General features: G+C 44.6%; 1 protein-coding gene across 1 annotated transcript in view; it reads left to right on the top strand.

Annotated features, from left to right (window-relative positions):
• Positions 1–11,502, top strand: part of shdb (Src homology 2 domain containing transforming protein D, b) — a 36,372-nt gene that overhangs the window by 12,075 nt on the left and 12,795 nt on the right. The window contains exons 2-3 of the mRNA XM_050055289.1: positions 349–499; positions 4,139–4,357. Of these exons, the coding sequence (XP_049911246.1) occupies positions 349–499; positions 4,139–4,357 (370 nt within the window). The remainder of the gene's footprint in view (positions 1–348; positions 500–4,138; positions 4,358–11,502) is intronic.

Here is an 11,502-nt window from a genome sequence, read left to right as displayed (position 1 = left end):
ACACTCCTTCCTTTCTGGCGTTTAGACATGCATTACACACTGAATTCTCCTGGTTATCAGAAAATATTCATATCCCAGACGCCTTAATTCAAGTGTTTCAGTCAAAAGTGTGATTGATGTGCAGCTTTCACAAAATGCTGATAGGAAATGGTGCCTGAAAGTCAAACTCATTACAGCCTATGATTGGAATCTTGTGCTGCAAGATGAAAATGTTTAGAAATTGGTTTGTATTCATTATATAACATCAAGTAAAAAAAAACATGCTGCTACTTTGCTCTGCATCGAGGTCAAGTTAATGTTCTGTAACAAAACCCATTTCTCTTCATCACTGTGTATTTTGTCCTTTAGGTGGTTCCATCTGCTCCATTGGCAGGTGACACAGATTATTCTGACCCATTCGATGCTCGCTTGGACCACAGGACAGAACCAGATCTCAGACCTGTTCCCTGCGAGAACAACGGCTACATGGAACCGTATGAGGCCCAAAGGGTCATAACAGGTCGGTGGACTTTTTGTCTTATAGTTTCCTCTGATAGTTATCTCTACATATGGTAAAGCCTTTACATCTGTGTAAGTAATGAAACAGAATTCCCTTCATAATATGAGAGTAAGTGCAAATCCTAAAGGGTTAAAGGTCCAGTGTGTAGGTTTGAGGGGGATATTTGGGCAGAAATGGAACATAAAAAGTATTTTTTATTTAGTATTTACCAGAAAATAAGATCATTGAGTGTCGTTACCTCAGAATGAGCGGTTTATATCCACATAGGGAGCAGGTCCACGGAGTCTGCCATGTTGCAGTGCCATGTTTCTGCAGCAGCCCAGAACAAACAAACCAAACACTGGCTCCAGATTGGGCCATTTGCATTTCTGCCTCAGCCACCATAGCTCACAGCCCCTCTGTGATGAGTCAAATAGAATCTGAAAGACATTTTTAACGTTTTAAATCCCCTGATCCATTTGTTTTGGAGAGGAAGAAACCTCTGAGGATAATTTGGCTCCCAGTAAAAACCTCCTGATTGACTTGATCAGAAAAAAGGTGACCACACATTAGCAGGTTCTCTGTGATGAGCCAAATGACATTGCAGGAACACTGATTTGTAATGTGAAACTGCTTTGTTCAATGTTTTTACCGATTTAAATACCTACTGTACATAGGGAGTGGGTCTTTGTCCACAGAGATTGCCATATTTCTACAGTAGCCCAGGGTGGGCAATCCAAACACTGACTCTAGGTAGGGCCATTTGTGTTTTCGTATATTGTGGTGACGGTAGTTAGCAGCCCCTTGGAAAAACACTGATTTTTTTCATGCGAAACCGCTTTATTCAGTGGTCTTACCTGTTTAAATCACAGGATCCATTTGTTTTGGAGATGAAGACACCTCTGCCGATAATTTGGCTCCCGTTAAAAACCTCCTGAATGTCTGGATCTTAAGTTATCAGAGAAAAAGAGGTGAGCACACATGAGCAGGTACTGGGCTAGCGGCTTGTCTCTAACATGCCAATCAACGTAGGAGAAACACTGATTTATAACATGAAACTGCTTTATCCAACCGTTTTAAATCATGGTTTGTTTTGGAGACCTCTGCGGATAATTAAGCTCCTGGTAAAAACCTCCTGAACAACAAACACTAAAGGAATTCTAACCAGGAGAAGTTTCAGCTGGTTGCAATCTGCAATCCTCACCACTAGATGCCACTAAATCCCCCTAAATCTTACACACTGTTCCTTTAAATTCAGACCTCTTACCTGACATAAAAGCTCGTGTCGGTTGCGTTTCAGGTGCACCAAATCATGAATAAAATATGTAACTGATGTAACCGTGGCATGACATAATAGCATCATCGAGCCAAAATCTATCAGCAATTTCTTTGATGACTAACGCTGGTCAATCCTTTGGTCTGAAAACATTAATGTTAGTGTCAGTTTAATGACCTCATTTGTTAGAGTTCTACGCCAGAGTGTTGAACCTGTCCTCTCCAATGTGTCTTCAGTTCATCACAGGCTGAGTCAACCTCACGAAATATCCCTTTAGAGATGTCTATCCAGTCTCCAGTCTCAGAGCCTCCCGCCTCCCTCGTGGATTTCTCCCACATCATCGAGCTCACATCTATCGTTTTCCATTTGTCTCTCCTCCTATAACATCTCTGTCTGCCCCTTTCCCCCGCACTCTCCCTGCTCTGTCCCACTCATTTAGTGTAAAAGCCTCCCCCCTCCTCGTCCTCCATCTCTCTATCTCTCCTCATCTCGAGGGCTCTCCCTGGCCCTGAGGGGAGTCTGGCTGTCTCTCTAATCGGTCCTGTAGTGAATTTTATGTCCTGTCCTCTCTCCGTTGTCACTTTCGCTGCCTTTTTAGTGGTCAAATGAAGTTTGCAATATCAGGCTTGAAGTGAATGGAGCATCACTCCCTCTACTCAATTGAGAAACCTTGGAGAAAATCCTTTCTCGCTGCAGCTGGAGAGATTAGATTCTGAACGGTGATGGCAGAGCATTTGACAAAGCATTGTCACAGCTCTTTCAATGACTTTGAATTGAGCCTGTCACTCTAGGGCTGTCTGTCTGCCTGCCTTTGTCTGTCTGTCTCTCACTCTGCTGTTGCTCATTAAAAAACACAACAGCGCGGCAAAGACAGATGTGGAATCTGAATAGTAATTATCTCTCACAAAGACTGTCCTGAAAAGACACCTGTGTGCTTTTTCGACTGTACTTTTAGAGAGAAAGCATCTTCAGTGCTTATAGTTTAGTTCATGAGGATAAGAAAGGTTTACAGCTCCAGTGCATCTGTATGCTTTAACACTTCCCATCGCCAGTCCTCTCAATCTTCAATCTATGTCACCTTTCTGTCAAATCGCTATCCCCCCACTCCCCACTCCCCCACCTCTGTTTTCCTCCATCATGTTCCCTATGAATTTCTCATTTTATTTCCTCCATGCCTGTTTTTATCTCTCCGCCTTCATCTTCTCCATCTCTAGGCTGTCGCTGACACCACGGGTTCCCAGTGCAGGTAGAGCAGCATTCAGCCCCGCTGTGCTTCTGTCTCAATGACTTAACATCAAACACTGACAGACCTTCCTCCCCCCAGCCTCCCTCCCTTGTCCTTCTCTCCCATCACCCGCTCTCCTCCCCTTGTTTCCTCGCTGCTTCCTTTTCCTCTTCCTTCTCTTCCTGCTCCTCGCCCCACCGCCTCCTCTTTCCCTCCTGCCTCGCCTCGCTCCTCCTCTCTCTCCATTTCCCCTCCACCCTCTTCTTCATAACCTCGGGGCCTTTCCCCAGGGCCTCCACTTGGTCGCCATGGTGACTACAAGGCCGCCCAATAGCGGTGTCTTGTCGTGTGAAGGTTAAAGTTTTTCTCTGCCTTTCACCAGGGAACCCTTCCATTTAGTCCTGTTCCCTTCTCACGTGAGTGCACCTCCTTTGCTGCTGGCTGTGTGCACAAAAGATGCCGACTCCTTCATTTTCCCCCATTTTTCCTCTCCTGTGCCACCTGTTTTTATAAAGGGTAAATTTTTGAGGTCAACATATCAAAGCGCCATTGCTGATTGCTGCTGCTGCGGCTTAGAGGCTCCTATTGATGCGTTTAGAAATCAGATTTCATCCTCTTGCTTGCGTCAATAATCTTAAAGCCTTTTATCTCATGGCCATATTTGGCTCCACACAACAGTCGCAAATGCTGAGAAACACTTCTTGGTTGGAACCCACTGAGAAAGTGATGAAAATGTTAACGAGGGACAGTGGATGCTGTTGTGAGCCGTGCTAGATCGCTGCTGGGATTCAGGATAGACAAGAGAAGGCGGGGTGGGTTTGTCTACCATGTTGCAACTCAGCATCTAGCCCAAGGCCTTGTTAAGCCCCCCTATATGAGATTCTGAGCCCACGGCAAGCTGTGCAAACATCATTTGTCTCTCTCCTCTAATTCTAGTCATGTCAGAGCTCAACAGGCTTTTTTGTTTTACTTTGTACTCCAGGATAATATCACTGTTGTGTTCGTGTGAACTTCATCGCTACTGGCAAATATTATTTCTCGGCATTGCCTGTTTTTCTTGCTGACTGTTTAAACATTCAAGATTTTTTTTAAATCCTTTTTTTACGTGCTTCTGTGTGTCGGAGCATGAATCAGTGGTATTTTGCATATGCATCAACAGAGCTGCAGCGAGGTCCAGGAGGACGGTCGCGGGGGGGTGTACAGCTCTATGACACCCCTTATGAAGACGAGCGAGGCCAGCGCCTGGGTCTGTTGTACGGAGAACCCCAGGAGGAGGGCAAGGAGAGCAGCAGGCTGCCGCAAGATGATGAGAGACCGGCTGATGAGTATGACCAACCCTGGGAATGGAAAAAGGATCATATCTCCAAAGCTTTTGCAGGTAACCAAAAATATTCTGACAATATTCTGACAGTAAAATAAACAGGAATAAGGGTGACGCATAATCTGACAAAGCCCATCTACAAATTTTGTTGGCTGTTTAACAAATAATTGATTCGCTCTCCTTCAAGTAACAGTTCCTACACCTGCAAAATTATGCAGAAAATTAATTTATGAGTACATTTCAGACAAGGTTTAGACAATGGAGCTGCTGAATCATGCTTCACTGTATATTTAAATCGATATTCAGAGTTTCCCAGAATAAAAGCTTTTAGCAAAAACTTGAGGTAGTGTGATTTAGGATGGCTAAGCATTGTGCAGGAGAAGCATTTTTAACTGAACACTACATTTAATGCCTCCATACTGGCAATCATCCATTGTATTTAAGTGTCTATGAGGGAGACAATGAATTCTACCTACTCTACGTATAACTATACAACTCCTGGAGCTTCTGGGTGTCAAGCATAAACCATAAGGGATCTCACAAATGTCTTTTTTTAAGGCAATCGTTCAGTAGAATTAGTGAAAATGGCTCAAACGGAGCAGTTTTAAAGGTCAAAGCCCTCCCGGGAGCACACAGTGAGCCCTGCTGCGATTACTACGTAGTGCAATACTCATCTAACTGTCCTGACCTTTAGTGTAGTGCCCCCCCCCCCCCCCCCCAATCACTACATCTCCAAAGCCTTTGGAGGAAATGGAGAGTGCTGTGACCTTCACTGTCTCAGCTCAAATGACACATATCGTTCTGTTTCTTTTACCGCATTTAAACACATTCTGGTGACTATTGATTTCTCGCGCTCACAACAACCTCTGAGATGATCATTAGACTTGACAGAGATGTCTTTTTTCTGTGTGTACATGCACGAGAGAGATGGTGTAAACATCATGAAGAGAAGGTTAGCAGAGGAACGAACAGAGAGCAAGGTTCATTTTCGTTCATAACATCTGCAGTATTTCTAAAATAATTGGCACATTTTTTTTAAGTTCCTCTGACAGTGCATGCCACAGCCCATCCCATTATGTTCCATCTATTGGATATAATTGGAGGGAGAGAGTGAGGAAGAAGAAGTAAGAGAGACAGAGGGACGGAAAGAAACAGAACTAGACTGATAGGTCATTTAGGACTGGATCACTGTAAGGCATGCAAGGCCAAGTTGGCTTAATTGAGCTGCATCTTCGAGTCATCAAGGTCAAGGTGATGGGATAATAAATCAACCTTGCCTCGTATGCACTCCCCTCCATTCCCACTCTCCTCCCCTCTCCCCGTCTTATGTGCGCCCCTCCCTCTCTTCTCAGTTAATTACATGCCTGCGTGTGCATGACCGATCCAGTGCTAATAAGAGAGTCATGGTCAGCACACCATTGTCTGAACACACACACATACACACACAGAGACATTCACACCATGTTCAGGCTCAAATCACATTAACTAGAGGAGCAGCAGAGACACCGTAACTTATTTGAGAGCGGAGGTGATTTAAAAAGGAGGTGTATGCCGGTTAATTTAAAAGCCGATATCACCTCTCACCTACTTAGCACTCATTCCTGCTTTATCTGTCGTTTTCTCCCTCTCCAGCCTTTCCTCTTTCTGCCACATACAGTACGCGCTCCTGCAGAGCAGCGCTTACAGCACCATTAGAGAGCGCAGTGGAGGAAAACGCTTGTGCGGCTCGAGTTGTCTGACCCCTTGTTTTTTCCATTTGGAGTCAGCACTCCGAGCTGGCGTGCTGTCTGTCTGAGCAGACCAAAGCACTGAAGTGTAAACACACAAACAGTATTTTCCATTCTCACATTTAATCCATATTCCCAGGCCCACTCAGCGTTGCTAGGCACGGCCCACATGTGAGGGAGGGAAGAGACGGGGAGGACGAGGATGGAGCAGAAAAAACAAGAGATGGAAAAGGGGGAAAAGAGATGAGGAGGAGGTGTGAGAGGGAGCGAGATGGACAGAGAGAGAAAATAGATAGAGAGGCTTTGGAGGAAGCTAGCTGGAGAGAAATGGAAAGGGACGTCCAAGGTTATGGTATGTTTGGTGGCAGCTCAATGGATGTTTGTGGAGACCCACTGCTTCAGAGGGGAGGGGCGTCGAGGAGAATTAATGGTCGGGGGCTGTGGCGAGGTGAGACTGAGGGAGAGGAGGGGGAGTCAGGGCCATTGTGGCAGGGTGCAATCCGTCATCCGCTAACACAGGCACACTCTCTCACGTATACACACACCAATGCAGCGGTGACAGGGCTGTCCCCACGGCCCTCCCTCCCTGTGGATGTGACACACTCACTCAGATAACCCGCTACAGGGGGCAAAGGGGGGCATCGCAATCTGCCAGTAGCCTCTCATCATCACCTTCACACAGGCGCATGCACACACATGTGGATTCTCAGCTAGGTTTTCCAGCTCTGATTATCAGGCCCCTAATTCAAGGGTGAGAAGAGGTTGTGTGCATGTTGGCAAAAATTAGCGTGTGGGTGAGTGTGGGGCGAGGGAGTGGGGAGGATCGCTGGTGCATATTGTATGTGGATTTGCGTGCATTGCATTCACGCAAGCGCTTCTGAACAGAATCTCTCTAATTATGATTTCCACAGCTTATCCATGCTTAAATGTAATCGCCTGGATGAATTTTGAATTTTGCATTCTGCGGCTATTTTTCACATAGTATCAAAAAAATAAGCTTGCCTCCGAAGCATTTTCCTCTATTTTCCATTGGATATCCACTTCAGCTCAGCTGTGTGAGGGTGAATGTGCCCGAGGGCTCGGACGTGACAGGCCTCTCTCAGTTTGGTGGGTTTTAATTGCGGCGTTAGAAAGCTGTCACCAGTCACCGGCGTCCAGCTCAAATTACTGCAGTCATTAATTCCTGGAAGTCAATGGACAGTCCAGCAGTGAGAGATGGGCCCTGCAACCATTCAGCCCCAATTAGTGAGCTAATGAAAGGCACAATCTCATTATCTCTCTGATGGCTACACCTAATGAACAGACGAATGGGTGTTTCAGGTATTTCATGTTTGTAAGTTTTATGGTGCAGTACGGGAGCTTTGAGCCGTTTGATGCGGACGATGGTTGTCTGAGGATGTGTGATGAGAGAGCTGCAAATCAGCTGGAGATCTGGATGGGGAAGGTGAATGAATAACATTTCCACCCCTGGAAATTACTATTATTGTGCCATTGAGAAAAGCACTTATCCTCCACTTGTTCCAGTGCAGCTGCTCATTAGGCAACAGCAGAAGACAGGGGCTTTGCAAGGGAGCTCCTGAGTATGAATGTGTGCATCATAAAAGCAAGAGGATGGTGGAGAAGGGTTTTTATCAGTTCAGATAAACTGTTTGCAGCATAAAAAGACTTTCAAGTGGGTATTTTGTCATCCTACCGTTTATGTGGCAATTTGTTTGATATATATTGAAACTGCTTTATTCCAAACAAAAGGCTGTTTAGGAAACTGCCCATATAGCTTGAGTCATTGTTTTAAGCTGTGTCAGCAGCATAGCAGTAGGGAGGCAGTGTTGGTTGGTGGGTCAGTCCCCTACTTTGGTCCAGACTGAAACATCTCAACAACTACTGGATAGATTGCCAGACAGACATCCACAGTGCCCAGACGATGAATCAAACTGACTTTAGTGATCCCCTGACTTTTCATGCAGCACCACCATGAGGTTAGCATTTGTGGTTTTGAGTCAAATGTCCTGTAAACTATTTGATGGTCATGAAATCAGAAGCAGACATTCATGTTCCCCTCAGGCTTTATTGTGGAGACTCTGGTGTTCGTGTTCAGTCATTAGTTCAAACTTTTAATATGTCCAATACTTGAGTTTGTGACCAGATGTTTGCAAAACTAATGACATATCCATCAGCTTCAGTTGTACTTTATATTTATGGCTAATTGTCAAATGTGCTGAACACGGGCAACGTTTCATAAATCTGCTGAATATGTTAGTATTGTCGTTGTGAGTTGTTACATGCTGATGTCAGGAAGGGATACTCTGCAGATTTTCAACCAGCTTTGCATCATATAGTCAACCGTGCATCTTGCCAGCACTCAGATCTCCCTGCTCATTTTGGGCTGTTGCTTGAAATACAGATTGTGCTTCCTTATTTTTGTATGCCCATCACCACTGTGGACACAAAGAGGATAGAATAGAAGTCTCAAACTCAGACAAAACTTAGATCAAACTGTAACACTAGGCAGTGCTAATCACATATAGCCAATGTTCTGTTACTGTATTGCCTTCTTCTCACCTAAAATGTTTTTAGAAACATGTTTTAGTTTACTTTTTAATTGTAATATAAGATAATTTGTTACCAGCCGGCTGCCATATTGTTTTCAGATGGGCAACTTGCATTGCGTCACCCACCAGTGGGAGCATTTATTGGCCCGGTGCGGCGCAGTGTAGGTTTTCTACCTCTTGAGCAAAAGCCACAGCCCTTGCTGTTTTCTCTGGTCATGCAGCACCAATTTCAAAAGTATTAGCATCTTTCTATTGCACAGGCAGCCTATTATGAAAAGACCACATTTCCAGCAGTGAAATACTTCCTTAAGCTCAAAGCCCTGCTGTGCCTTTGTAGCCTCACAGAGCCGCTGTGACTGTAGACTCGTCTTTTTTAGAAATCAGCAATTGAGAAGCAAAACAGCGGAACATAACATTGTACACATTATTATTGTGAGAGATACATTTTGAAGACATTAAAAAGAGATTTTGAAAGTTGTCCAGAGCATTTGGTCATGCTTTATCTATCCTTGTGTAAATAGCACCGTTGGCTGGATGCTGAAGGGCTCTTTAAAGTGTTAATGCACACCGAGGCAAAAGCTTGGTTTAGCAAAGCTTGCAAAGACACCTTGACAGATGGTGGGCGTTTGTATCTGTGGTGTCTGGTTGTCTAGATACATGTGCTCCGGCTCTGACAGGACAGGACGAGGTTTCTGGGGCTGTTCTGCGTGTGCAAGACTGGAGATGTATTTGTGTCTGTGAATCCAGACAAACAAGAGCAGGGAAAAAAGGAAAAAAAGAAAATGAGATTTCTGTTTCTGATGTGATGCTGCTCTCTGTTGCTCCAAGCAGGCCCTGGGGGCATCTGACCAGCCTCTTCATCAATTTAGAATTCAGAATTTAGTGGAAGGACCCTTGTCGGGCGCTCTCTCTTCCTTTTGCTCTCGCTTCCCTTTTCTCTTTGTCACACTCCTCTCCCCATGGCTGTTTCTTGCTCTCCTTCAGCAGCAACCTTTTACTGACATTAATGAAAAGGCATGTCCTTTGTGAGTCTCTCTCACCAACCAATATGGGAGACGGCTGGAGAGGTGATGGAAGTAGAGTAGGGCAAGAGAGGAGAGGAGCGAGGGAATATGGAAAAAGAGATAATGCCCCACTTAGAGGAAGATAGGTGAAAGAGGGGCGATGAAGAATGAGGGATGTTCAATATGGAGAGAAAGGCGGTGCGGCAGGAAGCCATGGGGAAATGGATATAATGAATGTCTGGAAAATGGATACACAGACAGGATTGTCGAGAAAAGTGTGGTGCTTAAATTGAAATCAAAATGGTGTGGATCCGTGTTATGAAAGGGGAACTTGTATGAATTCGTGTTTTCTTCATCCTCACTGGCATAAGGTGTTAATTGTCAATCCTTATGGGGGCCATTTTGCCCAGCAGAAGGTCTTTGTGTGCAGAGAGAAGACAGGATGCCAGGGCTGTTTGAAAAACAGATGTCTTCATTAATGGACCTAATGAAGCTGTTCTATTGTCTTTGTCTGCTCCTCCTTTATTACGAGGACACAGAAAACAGCTGGTGTGCTTGAAAAGTCAGTTATCCGTCACTCAGGGCAATTTTTCCTCTGTGCAACACAGAAAGGTTCGGTCACTCCCTCCCCCTCAGATCATTTCGGGTAATTGTTAGCAGGTAGTTGAGGCACCGGGCACATGTGGCACAAATTATCACTGTCGCCTTTTTCATCAGCTGGCTTAAAATAGAAGACAGACGTGAATGAAAACACACTCCTTTGTTTTAGCATATATAATGAATACGGTGTAGTTTTTAAGCACAAACCATGAACATGGGCTGTGAGCACTGATGAGAGTGTGCCTTTGTCTGTGAACCATTAGTGTGTCTCATTGTCTTGTACAAAGCAGAGCACTAACAGCCCTCGATGTAAGACAGGTCCACAGGTTCCCATTAGAAGTGAATGGAAGCCAGATGTTCCCAGCAAGTGAATGGGTGACACTGTGGTTGTGTGTGTTAGCTTGCTATTCAACCTTTTGTTATCAGAGTGAGGAGCTCAGGCAAGGTGTGTGTGTGTGTGGGTTGGTGTGTGTTTAGCTTTTTGGAGTGGAGAGAGCTGCCAATATTTCAATGTAACTCCCAGATAAAAAATACACTAGTACTAGTTATCTTGGTGGAGCCTGCAGGTTCAGGAGGGGTTACACGAGTTACCCTAAATCAAGGAAAAATGACTGTGTTTGATAATAAATATTTATGAAAATGGATTTATTAATATAGATTTGATATATTCTGACAGATAGCGGAATGATTCACTCCAGTAATACCAACTGTGTGTCTGCTCTCCTGTGTTTCTGTCTGTTTGATGTCTGGCTGCTATTTGCCGCCTCTGTTCTTGTGTGTGCGCATACAGATCACACAGAGAGTCACAGAGAGACAAAAATCTGCTGTGTGTCTGATGATTTCAGTTGTTTACAGTTTTATATTTTAGTGGTATTATCTTGATATTTGAAAAGCAGGTCAATAAGGTTTCAATCCTGGACTTTCAGACTCAGTCATCTACTGGTTTATATTCTACCTGTCTAATAAGGGGTGGATCAAAATATTGATACAGCAGTATATCATATGACTTCCTCTTGTGATAGGTTATCAATACACTTGTGCCAAATATAAATGCTTTTATTAAAGCTATAGTTGGTAATGTTGGAGAGTTAGCAAGATTTGAAAGCGGCACCTCCTCTAAGCTCCGCCCCCTCCTCCCCCTCCCATTAGTGCTCCGTCCAAAGCCACGGCCCCACACAAGCTTGAACGCGCATCCTGCAGTCAGCAGGGCAGAGGAGAGCCGAGTAAAATAACAAATCCCCCCGAAGCAAACAAATAATTACCTGTCTAACAGAAAGACAGCAACCTCTGCATCACTTTTCAGGCCCTTCAGCTCCCTCAGT

The sequence above is a fragment of the Epinephelus moara genome, chromosome 10, assembly GCF_006386435.1.
Source record: "Epinephelus moara isolate mb chromosome 10, YSFRI_EMoa_1.0, whole genome shotgun sequence".
NCBI classification, from domain to species: Eukaryota; Metazoa; Chordata; class Actinopteri; order Perciformes; family Serranidae; genus Epinephelus; species Epinephelus moara.
Note: the sequence above shows the minus strand (reverse complement) of the source record. Positions and strands in the feature narration are given on the sequence as shown.